We start from the raw sequence: 20,717 nt of genomic DNA, 5'->3' as shown, positions 1-20,717 counted from the left end.
ATGAAACCTATAATCATAGCTGTTGTTGAAATATGTACTTGTCAAGCTTGTCTGAGTTACTGAATGTTGAATATGTAAGGGATTATAATAATCACTGATTGCTGTATCCAGTTTTTCCAGATTTCCAAAGAGTAATCAGAAAAATATTTGGGGGATAAGAAGTCCCTTTTTAGCAGGGATAGATATGTAACAGGAAAGGTACTATGGTTAAGCATAGGAAAAGGGAGTGGTTATGAAAATCTTTTACCTTCAATATTCTTTATTCCAAGCGTTCAGGAACTGAATTACAGTTCTCTATCATTGCGACTTTCGTCTGAGTTGAGCCATGGTTCTTAAATTGGGAGGCATGTCTGAAAATGCAGCCATACTGGAAGCAAGTGTTCTGCTTGAAAGTGAGCAACAGATCCCTTAATACTTAATTTCAATGTTTTAATTACTGCTGTGATGTCATGTTACACTTAATTTTTGTCTGACAGCTCTTTCATAAGATCTGATCTGTCTTATGCAAATTATTAAAGTATATTTTTATACATTTACTTATGCGAGACTTTTAACTTTTTTCAGTCAGATATTAACTGTTTTAAATGCTTTTACAATTTCATCCAGGTTAACTACTTTCTTTGAGGCTTATTCACTTGAATATAGGTAGGCAATAACTGTATAGGGTAGATTTATAAGCATTAGTAGTAATCTACAGAAAACTCAACAGATACAAAGGTGTCTGTACACAGACTGAATTCTTTGTGCGCTAAGACTCTGAGTGACAGCTCAATAACTTTATCTTCATTTTCCATGGCCTGGTGCATGTGTATATTTGAGTGAAGTGTGGCCATGCCTTAAGTAGATACACATTTGTTAACTTCAAAATAGTTAACTGAATACCAGTATGAGTGCAAGTGTAGCACTGTGATGTTCAGCAAAGCCAGATACAGGGGGTGGGTGAACGCTCCAGCGTGTTACACCAGCAAACCAAGTTTACTTGTTCAAAACTTGCACAGGTACACCAGTTGGAGTACCTGAGTCAGTATACAGCCATTCTGCAGTTACTGAAACACACAGCACTCCAATTTCAGTATGGCAGTGAGGTGGGGATTTTTTTTTTTAGTATCTGATTTTTTTTCTTCCTGAAGCAATTTGTTTCAACAGCTTTTTTCACTCTCCCTCTTTTTTCTAGACTTCATCCTTGTAATTTAAGGTAAACAGCATTGTAGCAGTCTTGAAGTTCTATTGCAGAAGAAATTACTGATTCTTGAGGGGCATCATTTAAATGTTTTCCCAAGGTGTAGTTTGCTGATTAAACTGCAGCTCAGGATTTTCCTGTTTAGGTCTGTCAGTAAGACTGTGCCAAAGCCAGGTGGGAGTATTTTGCATACGAGCTTCCCGCTGGCTTATTCATCAGCATGTAGGCTGCTGTAGGATCCTCACTAGGCTGCTTCTGTGTCTGTGAGCCTGAAGGAACCTTTTTAGTTTGTGAACTACTTCCTCAAACACCCACTTTACACAAGCCTCATTTAGGATTTCATTCAGATAAAAGCCAGAGTTTTTGAATCTTCATTTATAATATAGATTAAGAATGCTGTTTTTTCCTCTTTGTGGATTTTATGTCCTTTTATTTGCTGCTTAATTGAAGTTTCCAAGATGACAATATGCCTAGGAAAGTTCTAGGTCTGTTTTCGAACTTTCATATTTCTCCCCATCTTCCCTACCCCACACCTTCCCAGACCATTTCCATTTCTCCCTTTTTTTTTTTTTTTCAAAGTGATTTGGTAAATCCTAAAATCAGAAGGTGGTGCAAAGCCAGTTTTGTGTCTCTTAGCAATACATGAAGAAGGTTAAGCATAAAGAAAATATTTCTTTAACCTAAAACTTTTAAACTAGTAGAGTTTTCGCATCGCCTGGGTGACTGTTACATAAAAGGCAAACATATTCCTGCACTCATTTTGTTTCTTCATCTCCCATCTATCCAGCCTTGACATTACTGAAAAGTCATTGCTTATGTTTATTTCCATTTTCAGATGTAATCTAGTTTCATGGTAATCCAGCTTCTGGTATATTTAAGTGACTTGTATTTTGCAATATGTTAAATAGCATCCTGAAATGATTGAGCTGGGAATTCAGGACAAGTATTTCTGTGACTGGCAGAAGTGTCTCAAGAGGAACACCCTAAGGCCTCCATTCACATCCTTGCATACTTCCTGGTCTTGCCTGAATAGATCTTATGCTCATTTTTCAGATCCTTCATTCTTCTTTGAAAGGCTTCTGTATTTGTTATGGTAACAGCATAGAAGGATATTATTTCTGTTTTAGGGAAAGTTGGGTTTGACTTTGGTTGGGTTTTTTTTTCACTCTGACAAAGTCTCTATCTTGCATGCCCAGGTTTTTTCTTCTGCTTTTTCAATCCCTAGACATAGGCATGGGAAGCTCCCCCTGAAAACAGTTCATTTACTTACTTCAGGGGGTTTTGAAAAGACATTTGCAAAAGCCTGGATTTAAGATACTGATAACATCTTGATGATAAAAGCCAGCAGACATTACAGGAAAGAAAAGTAGCAGATACCCGCATAACATTAATTTTAAATGGCAGGTAATGCTAATGTGCATATTTTAGGGCATGGATCATCAGTTTAGGAGTGCACGTCCTGATTTAAAGCTACAGAAAGTTTTTGTTGGAGGCTTTGTGATGTGGAAGAGAACCTGTTCTAGCACTAATGCGTCTGTAGCTCTGACAGGAAAAGACAGTTTGCAACACAATTTCATATTGCAAGTGAAAAGTCCTCCCTAAAAAAAAGGTAAAAGTTAATGTTTAATTAAGATACACTTGCTACTCCAAACTTTATTAAAAAACATCTGTTTTCATTTACTCTTTAATTGATTATTTGCTTTTATAAAACTTAATGTGTATGAACAATGTGTTGTTAAAACTTTGATTTTTGAATTTTTTAACCATTAACAAGACACAAGAGTGGAATAGTACATTTTTATTTTCTCACCCTCTTTTGGAAATTCTTAAAATTAGAGTTGCGCTTATACAGTTAACTTGTCCCACCAATTTGAATAATCAAGCACCAACAACTCAAGAGTTTTCCTTTTTTAAAAAAGAAACTTTAATTTAATTCAAAAGGTGGGGTGAAGCACTTGAGCTTAAGGAATTTATTTTAGAGGTGATAATCTTCACGTAATGTGGTGTACTACAAGTCTTAAATAAAAATAGCCAGTAAACATCATGTGTCATCAAATTGATTTTAAATCCATTTAAACTTGACCAACATGAGGACAAGGATTAGAGGAACATGGTCTCAGTCGTGACCTTGTAAGAATATTTGATGCAGCATTCAAGACTATTTGTAATTTCTGGCCTCTTAACAGCACAGTATATATTAAATACCTTAAAGATGTTCTTGATATTAAATACACTTAATAGGTTCAGTTTATGTAGGCTATGTTTCTTAAGGTTTTGGACTTGCTATTGTTGACTTCAGCAAGTGCAGGAAATGAAATTAGATTAGTACTTTTGAGAGGATGTACTGGAAGCTTGTAACGTTTGGTATAAGTGCATTATACTGTGTATGTACATTCCTTCTGACAGTCCCGCTCATCTGAGAACAAACAACAACAGGATTTTGCAGGTGTGGTTAAACTCTGATATCACTCCAGTGTGTGCCTCCTCGGTACATGCTTCCAAATTGTGGTAAATTGTATAATGAAACTATATTAATAGTTTTTTAGGGAGCTGCTTGAACAAAAGTTACTGTAATCAACAGTAAAAACTAGGCTTGAAGAGTTAAGCAAATACTGTCATTGCCAAATATTTAATGTGGATTGCCTATGCTATCTGTAGTGTGTCTTTTCTAGAATAACAGCCTACACTCAGATTTTTGTCTGATATAACTGTGGGATTCATTACCACGAATAAGAAAGGAATCTGACATGCAGCAGTACTGGTGTAGTAGGTGATGTCTGTAACAGCCTGAAGCTTTCCTAGCACTTCATTAAATAAGCAAATAATAAATGTGCCTTTCTCTTAAAAAGGGGGCAAGGAGCTATTAAAAGTTTTGAATAATCAAATTACTCAAAGCAGAATTTCAACTTGAATAAAAGATATTCACTGCACACAAAATGAGTGGTTGGGCTTGGTTTCTTCTTTTCCTCTGTCAAATCCCCAACCTCTGGCCTTGTATTCAGAACGTTGTCTTGCTTGCAGGACTTCTAGGTTGCTTTCTGAGTAGGCTTTGCAGTAAGAGTCACAAAGATTGGATAAATAAGTCTTTAAAGCTTCTTGTAGCTTCTTCAGGAAATGAATTGAAAGTCCCTTGAAAGTTAGAAACCTTAACTAAACTCCTATGAGAGAGTTTGTTGTAGAGAAGAATTCTTTCAACACGGAGGAAAAAGTGCTAGTGAAATATAATATGTCCTTTACAGTGCTCTCTTTGTTATGTAGTATCTCCAAATTCGGACTAAGCAAGGGATAATAGCTTCCTGTGCAGTTTGGAAGTATGTCTGAGGTCAGGCCTTTACGAAACTGAATTCTTTCCACTCTCTAGGGTTTAAAGTAATTGGTTAAAAAAAAAACGTATTTAAATCTGGCATCTTGTTTTACTCTTCTAAGCTACACTAGGTTTGTTCACCATGAGGCAGGTCATGGAGATGTCAGAAGGAAGGCTTTTAGAGCTTGTGCTAAGCACCAGAGCTTGTTCCATATGACAGTATTGTTGGCAGTGTAAGGATCTTGCTCCATAGGAAAGGTTCAGTTAGTAGCTTCTGCTAGAATTTAAAATAGTTTCTTGTTTTCGGCACTGTCACCTGCTAACATCCAGGAGAGTTGTTAGCACTTCTGTTGAAAATTGCTCCTAGTTCAGACCTTTAAACACTTCTAGATCATACAAAAAGCTTAATTGTTTTCACTTCAGAACTTAGGGTTTCTTGATTCTCTGTGATGCCACGTTACTTCATCCTTTAGAGTAAAGAGCTCCTGAAAATCTTTTCTGTCCCGCTGGAAGTTACTGTTTTGATATGTATGATCTACTCTTAATGTCTCTGGATTCAATTCGTCTGTGCTTTTGGACTTCTGTCTTTGGTCAGATTAGGTCAGAGGATAATGGCTATGGAAAGTATCATCTTCAGCATCACCTTTGCATAACAGGGACTTCCCTGTTCCTGGTTTTCTCTGTAAGCACACCAGCATTTTCTAGTATTTGCAAGAGATGATGGTAAGTCATGTTTGGTAACTGTATGAGAGGACAAACCTTTTCAAACAACTGAGGCTGCTTGAGCAAAAACTGTCCTTGTGTTAAGGTGGATTATTTTGGAACCAGCCAAAGAAACCTGGTTTCCTGGAACCTTTTGAAGTTTTGCCTTATACACTTTCTGAGGCAGAGGCTCTAGGAGGCATTGCAAATCCTGTATTGGAATCTTTGTTCTTGCTGCTGGTGCCAATAGTTTGAGTAAAAATAAACAGTTTTGGCAGTTACTGAGGCAAGATAACACTGGAGTAGTCCTGTGGTCTCATTGCATGTATTCTTAATGTGTACCAGATTAAGTTCAATCAGCCAGTGTAATGATTACGTGGATATACTTTACTTTCACTAAAATGAATAATTGCAACTAACTTTGTGCTTGGGTGGTAGAGGGTGGAATCACAGATCACCGGATAGATTAAGAGTTTTACTACTTGATTTCTTTTCAGGTACAGAGTGTTTTGAAACCCAGTCACCACAAGGATGGGCAGGAACTTAACGCTTTGCTGAATGCCCCTCACATGCAGGTAAAACAAAATGGAACTTATAAACTAGTGGATTTATTTCTTGGTGCTGTTTGCAGTGTAATTTAGGTTTTGCAAGTGTCTTGGGCTAACTGGGCAAGGATGGTTTTTATTCTTCCAGTCTGTGCAAATCTCAGTATTTTTCTCGGATGAGGGGCTTCCAATTTTCAGCAGCTAGTGGAAGCTTCTAATCAAGTGTAGCGACTGATTGTATCCAGCCCTTGCCAGGTTCTGCAGGTATTACAGGGTAATTTGCACATAAAAAAATGTAGCAGTAATTAGGGGGCAGGGCAACACATGAGCTGCTTTGCACATCTGTGTTTTCTTCTTTTTCTTTGACAGTTGTTTCATACTTGCCATAGGGTGCATAAATGATATTTTGTACTGTGGTGATGTAAATACATGAGTAGTTTTCACTGCAATAACTTCTTATGTCTGTATCCTCAGTCACATACATAGTAAACCAATGTCTGTTTTTAGGAAGGAGGAGGTGTAAGTGCCATCACAGTTACGTGTTCAAAATTGCTTTTTTCATTCTTTTTCCAATCTGAAAGCTTTGGAAAGTCTGTAGCAGCGGGCACTGTGTAGCTGTGATAAATAACTTTTGGATTTTTATTGTTTTAGTCAGTTTGCAATACTCCGTAACATGCAAAGACTGTTCACGTTGCAGAATTACATTGAACTCCATTATTTTGTGCACATATAAAGTGTGAAATATGCTGTAACTGAGCTGATTTTGTTTAACACTAGGCACTTTTACTAGCTCACGATAAGGTTGCTGAACAAGAAATGCAACCAGAGCCTGTGACAGATGAAAAAATTTATGAGAATGTTGGTGTGTATGGCGGGGAGACAGTTAAAATAGTCCGCATTGAGAAAGCTCGGGATATTCCCTTGGTAAGTACTGATACTCACTTACGTGTGAAGGAGTTAAGCTTTTTTTATTGTCCTTGGAGATTGCTACAAAAGTTTTGGAATTTGAATGTGGATGTAATGTTTAACTACCTCCCTCCGAAATGAGAAATAGTCATAGATAATCAGCTTGTGTCTATCTTTACATAATGTCTATCTTTACATAGTCCTACTACCATTTAGAAACCATACAACTTCTGTCAGCTTGGGTTTTGGACAGAACTTCTTGACAGAAGTCACTATCCCAAGCTTTGCAGGGGAGCTTATAGCCCTGTGCCAGCCATGTGTTGTTTGAGTTTGGGGTTTGTTTGTTTTGCAACTCTCCTCTTCTATTTTGCATCTTCCCAATAAGCATTTGTTTAAGAAAACATTTAAAAAAAAAAATTATGCATCTTATGGTATGGAGTAATTAAAGTCTTCATTCAGTATTTAGTGCAGCTTGTAGAAAATCAGTGTTTTTTCAATCTGGAGCACTGGGTGTATGCATCCATGTTAATTGCATTCTCTTTTAATGTAAAATGTTTCACCACTTGCTCAGAATACATACAATAGATGGCTTTGAGTTTCATATATATAATAAATTCAGAATGTGTTGCTACTACACAGGGCGCTACTGTTCGCAATGAAATGGATTCTGTTATCATTAGTCGAATAGTGAAAGGAGGTGCCGCAGAGAAGAGTGGGCTGCTACATGAAGGGGATGAAGTTCTGGAGATTAATGGCATTGAGATTCGTGGAAAAGATGTTAATGAAGTTTTTGACTTGTTGGTGAGTTGGATACTTCTTTTCTCTTCAAAAAATACTTGTTTCATAGAACTGAAGCCAGTCGGCTTTGCTTGTCATTTGTACTCATATTTAGCATTAGTTTAAAAGTACTTTGATAGCTAGAATTTATATGTGGAGGGCCATTGCAAGTTTTCTTTCTGATGCGTAGCATGATATTAAGTTTAATGGCAGTTATCTGCAAAATGAAGCCTAAAAAAGTGCAAGAGTAAAGCTATTGTCTTGCTTTTAATGATTTCTAAGAGCAACTTTATTTAGCTCTGAAAAGCTATGGTTATTTATCTTTGATTGAGTCTGCAAATAATAACTCTGTGGCTGTGTGGTAGCGTCTGGCTGGAATGGAGTTAATTTTCTTCACAGCAGCTTATACAGTGCTGTGGTTTAGGCTGATTTTAGACTGAAACGATGTTGATAAGTACCAGCCTTTTGGCTGTGGCTGGACAAGGCTTGCACAGTGTCAAGGCATCTGTTTCTCACTCTGTCCCCTGCTTGCTGGGGGTGAGCAAGAGGTTGGGAGAGGACACAGCTGGGACAGCTGAAGCAAACTGACCATGGTGACGTATCATGCCATGTAACATCATGCTGAGCGATTAAAAACTAGATGATGAGGGATTGCCTTTGTATTATTTGTTGGCCTGTTTTTTTTCCTTCACTCATGGGTCTTTACCTTGACCCATGAGTTTTTCTTGCTTTTGGTCTTCTGATTGTCATCCCCGTAACTGCTGAGAAGGAAAGCAAGTGAGGAGCTGGTGGATGCTTAGTTGCTGGCCAGACTACCACAGATTGTACCACACGGGACCTTTACGTGACTAGACAATATCCATAGATGAAGTAATTTCATGCTACAGTAAGACTGTGCTTTTTAAACTAAACGTTTCCATCTTTAGTTGCATTTTTTCTGAAATTTGCTCTTAACATTTTTCAGCTAATGCATGGAATAAGGTAAAGTGGAGGGAAATAGAGGCACGAATATGTGAAGGGTTTTTTTTAGGCCTTTTCAAAAGATTCTTATAGATATTTGAAAAGCCTTCATTCTCCATGTGGTTCAGAGGTATCTGAGATTCTTCATGCTCTGTAATTGTCTCCATTGTCATATCTATGTATTAAAAAAAAAAAGCCAGATTTAATTAAGTGCTGTGATTTTAAAAGAGTGTTTTGTACACGCTTGACAGATAATTGAATTCTGGCAGTTTAGTTCTGTGCAGAGTAATTGTGCTGCTCTTGAGCAGCTCCTGCAACCTAGAGTTGCAGAGTAAAAGAGTTAAAACCACAATATGTGAACGTAAGAGCAAATTACTTACTGAAAATTAAGTAATAACTGACAGTTACTCCTGAACTGTCTTTAGTATATTTTTAAAATCAGTAATGGAAAATAATATTTCTAATTCTTTACATATTGTCTTTTTGTGTTTTGTAATGGGGAAGGGAAGTTTTAAAATGCTTTATTGCCCCCAAAAATACTTAAAGCAAGCGCAGAAGAAAATTACTTCCCTTCTTAATCTTGCTTCACTACTTGCTACATGAATAATAATCTGCACATGACTTTAGACAAGACTATTCTCACATTCAATGTGAAATTCTATGCATTCCTCATAGAACTATGCATGCTGACTGAAAATAGTGAACTTTCCTATCCTGCAGCCCAGTCATGTTATGTTCAGTTATGTTTGCTTAAGCCCTAGGTCTGAGCTTTGAGATACATGCATGCACTTTGGTGTTATGCAATATAAAGTGCTGTGTTACAGTTCATGGAGTGATATATAGGAAGCAAGATTGCCATGGATTTGCACTTGCATTTTATCTAGAAATATGTGCAAACTCACTCTGCATACAAGACTACGCAAATAAATTAGAATTCTTTAAAGCCAGGACATGGTCTGCTTTCTTAGTAGAGGTAGTTGCAATATTGATATTGAGTACTTCACAGATGCAGGATTTCCATGCTGAATTTTTAAACAGTGTTTCGTATGCTTTCATGTTAACAGCATAAAATCATAGCAGAAATGTTCAGATTTGAAAACACTGTTCCACTTAAGCAATTTTGGGAAAATACTATTTTATACGATTTTCCTGCCCAGCATAGATCCACTTCTTGGTATTTGTTAACAAAACGAGGATATTCTCAATTTCTGCTAAGTCTCTGGTTGACAGAATTGCAGGTGCTCCATTTCAAGTACAATCAAGAATGCTAGGCTTTTAAAATCTGAATATCGACATCTGGCTTTCCAGTCTGTCACCGCATCACTGCATCTGTACTATATCTTTTTAAACTAGTTAGGGGAGAGGTGATGTGGAATTGGGAACTGCCTCTTATTTTTGAAGCATTTTCTGAAATGTGTTATTTATTAAAATTCTTAGCTGTAAGCCATATTTTGGTATTTTTCATCTCAGGCTGACATGCATGGTACCCTGACCTTCGTATTGATTCCCAGTCAGCAGAGCAAGCCACCTCCTGTGAAGGAGACAGTTGTAAGTAGCTCTACATAAGTTCTTGAGCTTGGTGATACATACCTTGCTTGCCCAATAATGTTTAGAAAGTTCTTCTATAGGTCATTCACGTTGTGGAGCAAACCCAAAAGTTAATCATTTTAATTGTTCTAATTGCTACCAGACTAACACCTCCATTGACTGTTGAAAATGATTGATATTGTTAAGCTGAAACTCTTAGTACAATTTTTAACTCTATTTCTAAAATAGTCGGAAATTATAAAAGTAGAACTGCCTATGCTTGTGAAAATCTGTTTTGAAAGTCCCAATTTCTCTTCGTATGTGTGTGTACATATGTATATAAGTGGGATTAATGGAACTTGCAAATATGCTTTGGGAGGAAAAATTTGTATAGTGGAAACTTTGTTCATTATCTTCTTAGCTAACGTGCTTTTCTTGAGGCAGCTTTAGTAGTTTGAAAGAAAGAATGCAACGATTTATGTCACAGCCAAACAAGAACATTAATGGTTGTTAAAAAAGTAAGATATTTTACAAGTGAAACTTCACCTAAAGCCCAGCAAATGGGTTTCAGTATTTGTCTTTACTAAGTGTTTTAAACAAATGAGAATACCTCTGTTACTTTTTGAATGCAGAGATCTTAGAATCAGCATCTCGGTAGGTTTTGACTCCTAAAATGGTGAGGAAATTGCATAGACTTTAGAATTAACAAGAATTCTAGCCTTCACTTCCAACCTTGCATAACTGTCTTTTTCCTTGCTCACCTAGGTAATGATTCCATTCCAGTTTCTCTTTTATTCTCCAGAGAAAGTTTCAATTTATAGAATCTTGGAGGTTTTTTATATATCAGAGCTCCACTGCAGTCATAGGGTGAGGTGTAATTCTTCAGAAATAAGTTTTTGTTTTTTTTTTCTTCTGCTTCTACATTTCACCTTCCACAGATACACGTGAAAGCGCATTTTGACTATGATCCCTCTGATGACCCTTACGTCCCCTGTCGAGAGTTAGGCCTCTCTTTTCAAAAAGGAGATATACTGCATGTGATCAGCCAAGAAGATCCAAACTGGTGGCAGGCTTACAGAGATGGAGATGAAGATAATCAGCCACTGGCAGGCCTTATCCCTGGTAAATACAGCTCTAGAAAAAGGTTGACAGTGAATTGTTCCCACAGCTATAGGAGCAATAATCTGGTTTTTGAAGACTCATATACCCTTAGATATCCGTTACCTTAAATATCTGTGACTTTGAACCTTTTGCATCAGAGCCCACTGTTGGCTTAAATGGTTGACCTTTTAGAGGCATCTCAATGCATAGACATTAAATACAAAGTAAAGCTCCTGCTTCCACTGCAGTTCACCTTTCAAGAGTTACTCTGCTTTTCCTTTATTCTCCACCCTGGGGACTCTCTGGATTCATGGTTCCCTCTGCTGGCTGTGGCAGAAATGCGGGACTTCAGCCTGCTTTTTCTCTGGAGCTGAGAGCAACTGTTAGGTTTCCTACTGTATCAGGCAGTCTGTTTGAGAAATGTATCCTTCTTGCGGTCACTTTTTTGCATGCTTTCACTTAAAGAGCTTCAGCTACTTTTAAGTCATGCTTCCTTTTGAACTGTTAGGGGCCTTTGAGTTATAGGGTTTTTAGACATTGAAGTCAGTATATGATTTTTACATTGAAATGTGTACCGCACTGTAGTCCATTAAAGATCCACTGATCTGTTAAACATGTTGAACAAGAGACTTATCAAATACCAAAGAGTATCACGCTGTTACTTTATGACATTTGAGAAAGTTGAGAGGAATGCTTATTTAAATATAGGCTAATCTTTTTCAAGTTGATATTCAAAACTTTTAATACAAGTAACATGAGCTTAACCTACAAAAATAATGAGAAAGACCATATCATCATTGTGGGGAAATGTAGTCTTTCCAGTACTTTCAATTTTCCAGGCAAAACTGTCCAGAATAGTGCAAACTCTCTACAAGTTTTTCTTGGTGAATATATTTTCAAAGCAATAAATAAACCTCTCAGCAATTTTAGTGTCTGTTTTTAAATTTCTTTTATATGACATTCTAGTAAAACCTTCAGAGATTTAAAAGCTTAGGAAAAGGTAAAAATGAGTAAGTCATTACAAAAAAAAAAAAAGGTATGGAAATGGTTTCTAAACGTTAACTGCTTTTGTACTTTTTTTAAAACCCATTAAGGAAAAAGTTTTCAGCAACAAAGAGAAGCAATGAAGCAAACTATAGAAGAAGACAAGGAGCCAGAAAAATCAGGTTGGATATATGCTTTCCAAGTTAAAAAAAGTCTAACTCTTATAGAGGTGCTAATTAGTGATATCTGCACTCTTGTCATTGTAGAGTTATAGAAAATTCTTCCTTTTTTGTAATACAAAAAATTCTTCATGTAAATGCAGGTCTGAATTTAGCATTTCATTGTATAAATACATGCTTTTTTGGTAACTCTGTGCAGTGTAGTTAGGATGATGTAGGAGAATAAAGTCCTTTTCTTCTGAAAGAATTTTATCTGTCATGACTCAGTTGAAGTCCTTGGCATGTAGCATTTGCTTAATACACCACATCGTTGTAATGAACTAAAGAATGTTGTGCCTTTTCAAAACTGCAGAATAAATTCTCCACTCTAAAGATCCAAATAGTGGGTGGGATAGGAAGCTTTTTACTCTATGGGTATTTGGTTCTCATTTTGGATTTTTTTTAGGAAAGCTCTGGTGCGCCAAGAAAAACAAAAAGAAACGGAAAAAGGTTTTATACAATGCAAATAAAAATGATGGTAAGCAACATCTTTGGCACATTTTACAAGCAACTGTAAAAGAGTCTACAAATATCGTTGTGAAAAGAACACTGAAGTTCAGGTTGTGGTGTTAGAAATAGTGCCTAATGATGTTCTTTTTGGGAGCAGTAGTATGTTTTGTAGTAGCATTTAGTGAAACAGGTGGCAGAATTTGTATGGTCATTTATGTCTTTAATAAAGACCAGATGATAAGGGTGAAAAACCAGATAGCTTTTTAGGCATGGAAGCACTCATAATTTTATCATGATGAACCAATTTATTATCATTTTGTAATATCATCTCACTCTAAATTAAGTGTAGTAAACGGAAACTCTCTTCACAGACAGTTTGTAGGCTATTTATCCTATATTCTTACAAAAGTACTTCGGGATTGATTTTTGTTCTTGGGCATAAAGTGCTATTCTTGTAATAGAAACTTGTTCTTTGGCAAGAAAGTTGTTTTTTGAGTTTATGCTACTACTTATATCAGTAGTAAGTGGAAATATATTCCCTGTCTCCAGAAAAGGAAAAAAGGCACCTTGTCTTACTGGGCAAGTGATGATCTGTGTTGCTTTGGGGTTCTGTTGCTTTGGTGACTCAGTTATGTGCTGGGCAGAGAGTCAGGAGCTGCCTGAAACTTGATACCACATGATAGGCAATATATGCAACTGGCAGTATAGGATGTTGTGACTCTTTTATTGCTTCTCTCTCAAGATTATGACAATGAGGAAATTTTGACTTATGAGGAAATGTCACTGTATCATCAACCAGCAAATCGGAAACGGCCTATTGTTCTGATCGGCCCTCAGAACTGTGGCCAGAATGAATTGCGGCAGCGACTTATGAATAATGAAGTGGATCGCTTTGCCTCTGCAGTTCCCCGTAAGTTTGCCAGGAAGATAAGGATTGCTTATTCTAAACACTGTCTGCAGGCAAATCCTCTTGTGTTGAAAATAGTAATTAGGAGTTTGGGGGTTTTCAGCAAGCTATAGTCAGCTCTCAGGTAAAGGAAAAATAAAGTTGCGTCTTGTGTGCCAATAAGTAGCTTTGGTATGTCAGTGCAAATCCAGTGTCCCAACACAGTGCTGCAGAGGCATTTTAAGACATGCATATGTTTCAGTTGGGATAAAATTAGAGTTAAAAGAATTTAAAAAAAAAAAAATTGGTACATCAGTCAAAGAATTTTTAACTTAAATGTCCTGCATAAATTCGAATTTAGGTGGCTTTAGTGCCTTCACAAACCACTTTTATATTTTAGTGAATTTTATATTTTTAATGCCTAACGTACCCTAAATTACGTTCATGAACAGCCTAACCATATGACATGTTATGAACAACAAATAGCTGTTTTCACATCCAGAATGCAGCTGCACAGGTGAAAGTATTGCTTTTCTTTTTGACTGGTTTGGTTTTTTTTTTCCTCTGAATAAGGTAAGCAAGCCTCTAAATGTAGGTTCAGCCTTTAGCAACTTGAGCTGTCCAAGAAAATAAAATATTTGCATTTCTTGGATGTTTCAAATACCTTCTTTTGCCTGGTTAGCAATGTCTCTCCTAAGAGAAATACTTATTTTCCTTCAGTTCTACAGGTAGATCACTGTCTCATTTTCTTTTTGTTGCTTTTGTTTGTAGATACTACTCGGAGCAGGCGAGAGAATGAAGTAGCTGGCAGGGATTACCATTTCATTTCCCGACAGGCATTTGAGAGTGACATTGCTGCAGGGAAGTTCATTGAATATGGAGAGTTTGAAAAGAACCTTTATGGTACTAGCATAGACTCTGTGCGGCAAGTAATCAACTCTGGAAAGATATGCCTTTTAAATCTTCACACCCAGGTACAGCAAAGCTGTTGCCTGTCATGTTTTGATTGTAGGAGCTACTGTGAAAATCTAGAGCTGTATTTGGTTTATATAAATTCAACGTATTTTCAAGGTTGCATGTTTATTCCAAGTTCTCTTTCAGTGGTGGTCAGTTAGGTCTATTTAGTGTGTTATGAATACAACCTGTTTGTTCCTTGTTTGGAAATACACACGTTGTTACCAATGTTAAAGGTAAAATGGGCCTTGGTTTCCAGATACTTAAAGCTGTTGAGAACTATCTGAATTGAAAAATTAATTAAAATAAGATTTGTGTCTCAGCCTTCCAATTAGTCTGTGAGCTCTGAGGTTTTTGAAGATGGAGGGGAAATTGTTTGTGATTATACTTGGAATTTTGGAAATCTTTATGCAGTTCCATAACACAGGACTGAAGTACATCCCATCAACATTATTGAAAAGCTCTTCACCTTTTGGTTATGGAGGAAGAAGAGACGAATTATGCATACAGACCTCAACCTGGAAATGTAGTTAAGCATAGGAAGAGGCAGAGCGCTGGAACACAGCCTGTTTTCTAATACATACGAATATGAGGTCTGCTGCTGTTACAGATGCTGCAAAAGAAGCCCTAAAACTCGGGCGTATCAGTCAAGTCAGGTGGTATCAAAGCTATAATTAGCCATCACCAGCTGGAACCACAAAACTTCACTAGAATAGCTCATGGGTATTGCAAAGCATGTAGTAAGTTGAAAATTCATAACACTTTTTCTTTGAAAATTGATTTGATTCTGTGGGTGTAGAAATGTATCTCAAAGACAAGTTGTTTGTAACCTTTAGGAAAAATCAAACTACAATTTGGTCCTCTCTGAATATGAACGTAATCTCTAACAAAAAAATTATTCTAAGTATTCAGTAGTAGTGCATCTGATACTTTGTGTTTTAATCTTCAAAACAGAAAAGATTAAACTGTAATATTGAAAGTAAACTGTAGTGTTTAAAGACTCTTCTCTTTGTGAAAAGCTGTACTGGTCCTTAGCACTGTAAGGAAACGTGCTGCAATTTTTTTTTGCTTTTGGATATCAAAAGATCTGTCCCTTCGATTTAGTTATGAAGAATACTCTTGAAAAAAAAGCAAATGCTTGTGTTCTCTGAAGGTGAAAATTTTAGGAGTATCAGTTTTGCAGGAGAAGGTGACTGATCTCTGAGTGGTGATGAAATGGTTGTCATTGTGTTTGAAGAGTATATTATCAATTATAGCATGTGAAATATGTATTACTAAATGCCCTTTTCGTGTGTGGAACTGTTAATATTTAATTATTACTGTTTCTGCAGTCACTGAAGACACTACGTAATTCTGACTTGAAGCCATATATTATATTTGTTGCACCACCTTCACAAGAGAGATTACGTGCTTTATTGGCCAAAGAAGGGAAAAACCCAAAGGTAATGTGTCTAACACTTATTCTGAAACCATGCTGCTTTTTATATACAGGTCTGGAATGTTTTTGGTAAATCCATATACTTTTTATATACTTGGATGTGAGGGGAATGAGACCAGGGTATCCACTGCTAATTCAATAATCCTGGGGCACAGTGTCTCAGTTGGAGTTCCTGCATTTGAGTATAAAAATATGACCCTTTATTTCAGAACTGTGGAAAAAGTAAGTTTGTCTTCAAGTAAACCTGAGAGTAATTCAGGGAACAAATGATTATTTTTATTCTGAGAACTTCTGCCTTTGGAAAAACATTTACTTGAAAATTTATTCGAAAACTTTTTTCATATAAAGCTATGTTAGTGCTTGATCCTGTAAGATCACTTTTCATGTTTCAGCCAGAGTTATGTCAAGATCTCAGCTTATTCAGTTCAGATTTAGTTGACACAGAAGCTTGTTCTGCAGAATAAAATTTAAACCCATAGATAGATTAAACCAGGATGTATGAAAGCTCAGAAAAGGTCCTTACCAGCTTATGAGATACAAAGTGTTTATTGCTAGGATGATGACATATGTCGATCTTCAGCTTTTTAACTCAAATACTCCCTATAAAGGTTTGATGGGAGCACTTTGGCACCCTAGTTTCTTCAAAGCACCAGTTGAACAAGCTTCTAGGCATAACTCAAAGGGACTCCTAGTAGGGTTGTTGGTGAGGAATTGAACCTCACTGTGTACTACAGCTCTGTTGTTTTGCTCGTATTGTTTGATGTGAGGGTGATGTGTTGCCTGGGTATAAGATTTAAAGATCTGTTCAAGGCTTAAAACAGAGAGGCTTTTTTTTTCATGACTCAAATATCTTAGTGCTTAAATGGGCATCTTTCCTCTTTTCATGATTATGCAATGAATGAAACTTAATTTTAGATAAATACTTCGTCTTAGACATGTCCTAGTTTTTTTTATTGCAGTAGTCAAGGAATCTATCTGCAATAAAAGTTAATACACTGTTATCAGTGTTAAACTATACCTGTTTTCTTTCTGATTGATTGTACTGGAGTTCTATTTATCTCAGTTGGGTAAATGCCACTGTGTTAAATTCCTGCCCCTTCATGAAAAAAGGGTGTTACTTGTGTGTATACTTGTATGTGATTTTTTTTTAAGCGTGTATAACACCTAGGAAAAAAAAATCTTGAAGACCTAAAATCTCTTTTGAAAATATCCTCTTTAGAAAATTATCTCAAAAATGATACCTGAATATTCCTTTATATAATTAAAAAATTAGAAGAAGAGAAAAACAAATGTTCTTTTAGAATCCAAGTGTAAAAAAAATCTGAAGTAGAACAAAATTATTTCTGCTACTCCCTTTGCATTACTTATCTACAATTGCAATATTTTTTCTTTTGACATACTTCCTTCTGGCTCCCAAATCTTGTTTTCTGGTTTTCTCAAATGTCATTTACCTGATGCTATGGTGATCCAATCAACTTAAGTGTCTTGCTCTCCCTGTGCTCCTGGTTGCTGTTCGTTAGTGAAAGTATTCCAATGATAGCTGTTGCCCTTGGCTGTTTGGTGTTTGTGCTGCTGCATCTCCGGAAGAATGCTGTCTTGTGCTACACAATCCAGACTTTCTCTCACACTATCTCTGCCATCTCCAGTCTTTCTCAGAAGGATGTTGGGTTTAGCACTAACTCTCCATTCTTGATTGCAGCCAGAAGAGCTGAGAGAAATCATAGAGAAGACGAGGGAGATGGAACAGAACAACGGCCACTACTTTGACACAGCAATTGTGAATTCTGATCTTGATAAGGCATATCAAGAGTTACTTCGGTTAATAAACAAACTTGACACAGAACCCCAGTGGGTGCCCTCTAGCTGGCTACGATGAGAGAGCAATTCCAAGGGACAAATGGACTTCAGTCTAGTAATCTTTCCAAGGAGATCGTGTGTAGGTCTGCCCGATTCTAGTATAAATGTGTGAGCTCTAGACCTCAGTGGCTGCATCCTTTGCCAGTGGAATCGTGTATTACTGAAAAAATATGCTTATCAGTTTGTGAGCCAATTTAGCTGATCTAAAGATTGTCCAGGTTTTCTTTTCCTGTGGTCTAGAAATGGAGACCTTGTCAATACTAAATTCTAAAGCTTTAGATAGATTTTTCTAGCAACTACTTTTATACATAAATCTGCCTTTTTTTACTAGAATCTCCCTTATGAAATCAAAGATTTTAAGTATGTGTGTGTGTATATACAGTCCATGCTGTCACATAGTTATAAATATGAATGTTATTTAACACTTAACTTAATGACTTCGTGAGACGTGATGGTAGTTCAGGAGCATAATTCTACAGATCATTGGGCAGAGGAATAATCTACACATTAAAAATATTAATGAGAAATCTCTCCTGTTAAAAAAAAACACATAGAATGAAGGTGCCTCTCTGGTCTGGAGCTGCCCTGTGAGGCTTGAGTTGATATTTTAATTCTAAAACATTCCACTTTCTAATAGCACTGTAATTGGAAAATGTGTATAATGTAAATATTTCAATCCTTGTGTCTTTTTAGTCAAACTTTTTAAATCAGATTTGACTGCACATTAATTCTAGGTCCAAAGATGAATACTATATTGATCTTTTAGATGTGGTATTTTTATGGAATTTTCTTTAAAACATATTGACTGATTGGAGCTGCTGTTTTCCACAGATCTGTAGAGATTTAGAAAGGCAAAGGTTCTATTTTTGTGAAAAATAAATAGTTATTAGACATGCTGCTTAAAAGTCAACTGAAGTTCTTGTGCTTTATAACAGAATATGAACTGAAATAGACTGTGCTGAACGTTGGAAGATAGTGGGGGTTTTAATCTCTGCAAATGGAGATTTTGTGGCTGTCGGTCTAATGGATAACTAACTGGAATTAAAATAGCTGAATGTAGCTACAGTTTTATAAAGGAGTGTTGTTGGTCATTAGCCAACATAGTCCTCATCTGCTCAGTACTGCGTAAAACACTGACTGAGAAGTCACAAGAAAGGGAAATATTTGTGAATCTTGAAGTGAACAAAAACTTGAAAGAACTGAACAAAAAGTAAAGTCTGTATCCTCGTGTTCTGCAAAGCAGATTAGAACATCTCTGCATCCTCAAATCATTCTGAGCTGTGAAGGTCTAACTACTATGGCTGTGTATCTGCAGTAGGGCTATTGTATCGCTGAAGCTAACTGAATAGTAGTATTTTGGCTGTTCTGGTTTTGCGTAGCACACAGAACTTTGACTGTGAATACATCTTATTTTAGCCGTAGCATTTCTTTGTTCCTACAGGTAAAACACTGGAGTTAAGTCAATGTGTAGTTCACTCCTGTCTGATGCTGAGGGATGAAAAAGTTGTAGGTTTTTTCTCATTCTGTCTGGCACATATTCTTTCTCCAAATGTTAATGGAACAAATTCGCACCCATAGTAAAATAATTTGAGAGTTCAAAGTATGCAGCAGATAAAAAGAAATAGTCAGATAACTTTCTAGTTGCTGAACTATGGTTCAGTACGTTTCTGTATTGAAAAATGGAAGTAGAGAGAGTGCATTCCTGCGTTGCCAGAAAGCAAAATGATTTGATGAATAAATTAGTATTTAGGGCTGAAAAGCAATTAAGCCATTAGTGGGGATAAGTAATGACCTTTCAGAAAGAAAAGGGGCTGGAAACTTTGATATCTTTAGTTCCGTTCAGTGTTAGAAAGAATAGTGTTCTAGCTGTTGGCCTAAGGGCTGGATATTCAAAATAATGCTTTCTTGCCTCACATTGCAGGCATGCTCTCTTTTTAACCCATACTTTGCAACAGCTACAATGTTCAGGTGTTTTGGATAGTCAGTGTTTCATAGATGACAAAAATATTGTATCAATTCTACCCTTTTTAAGGAATGATGATTGTAGGTGTAATAGGCTTTTTGGCACTAACTCTGATAGCTGGACAAGAAGGTGGAAAGCAGTGAAGTGTAAGGGTAATCTAGCTCAGCTACGTAGGTACTGCCCAAATTCTTGGCAGTCATAATCAGGAATCGATGGTTGCTGAAGCCTCTTAGGTATTCGGTGTTCGCAGGCAGTGTTGGTCACAGTAAATCATGCCATTAATGTATTTGATGAATGTTTTTCTCCCCGGATTTTCTGAAATGGCTTACAGAGGCTGGTTTTATACAAATGAGCTTTTGAATGTAGACTTAAAGAATGTTGCTTGAAATTCAGCTCTATGGTAATTCCCAGGGCCCACAGTACTCGCTGACATCCACATGGAGAGGTGCTGTGATAATTCATAACCAATGTTAGCTTTGTCTCCTGCTGAAAGGAAAGGCTTGAGCAGCACCAAGACACGTACCTGGCTGTCCGTCTGCTGCCAGCCTGGACCTGGAACTACTTTGTGTGAGAAATTATTCTGCCTTCTTTAATGAAGAACATGTGGTTCGTTGCCTTGAGAGTGAAAGAGAATCTGCAAACTTCATTGGTGAAACTCTTCAACCTTAGCACAGGTTTTGTAGTGAGCTCTATCAAACTGAAAGGAGGGTATCTGCATTTTACCAGCCCAGATTTAATTAAAAATAAATGTTAGCCGAATTGTATAAAATAATTTTTGAATGTAATTATATGTGACTTTTTCAAATATAAGATGGGGGTTTAATGCCTTAAATAATTAAGGTAATTTTACTGAGACCTGTGGTTAGCCCCACATCATACTTTTATACCATGTATCTGCACTCTGTATTTTGAGGCATCATGAACTGCACACTAATGTAAAAATGTAAAATATTTCTAGATTTAAA

At 36.6% G+C, this 20,717-nt stretch overlaps 1 protein-coding gene across 3 annotated transcripts in view; it reads left to right on the top strand.

The window, feature by feature from the left end:
- PALS1 (protein associated with LIN7 1, MAGUK p55 family member) overlaps positions 1-18,504 on the top strand; it is a 54,357-nt gene extending 35,853 nt beyond the window's left edge. For all 3 annotated transcript variants that reach the window (XM_054067768.1, XM_054067770.1, XM_054067769.1), the window contains 11 exons: positions 5,684-5,761; positions 6,509-6,655; positions 7,277-7,438; positions 9,845-9,922; positions 10,840-11,023; positions 12,097-12,168; positions 12,611-12,682; positions 13,397-13,564; positions 14,312-14,514; positions 15,826-15,936; positions 17,632-18,504. In XM_054067768.1, the coding sequence (XP_053923743.1) occupies positions 5,684-5,761; positions 6,509-6,655; positions 7,277-7,438; positions 9,845-9,922; positions 10,840-11,023; positions 12,097-12,168; positions 12,611-12,682; positions 13,397-13,564; positions 14,312-14,514; positions 15,826-15,936; positions 17,632-17,808 (1,452 nt within the window). In that variant the 3' untranslated portion in view covers positions 17,809-18,504. The remainder of the gene's footprint in view (positions 1-5,683; positions 5,762-6,508; positions 6,656-7,276; positions 7,439-9,844; positions 9,923-10,839; positions 11,024-12,096; positions 12,169-12,610; positions 12,683-13,396; positions 13,565-14,311; positions 14,515-15,825; positions 15,937-17,631) is intronic.
- Positions 18,505-20,717: the final 2,213 nt, after the last annotated feature.

This window comes from Cuculus canorus, chromosome 5 (assembly GCF_017976375.1).
Source record: "Cuculus canorus isolate bCucCan1 chromosome 5, bCucCan1.pri, whole genome shotgun sequence".
In the NCBI taxonomy this organism is placed as follows: Eukaryota; Metazoa; Chordata; class Aves; order Cuculiformes; family Cuculidae; genus Cuculus; species Cuculus canorus.
The sequence above is the reverse complement of the archived record's forward strand: the minus strand, read 5'-3'. Positions and strand labels throughout refer to the sequence as shown.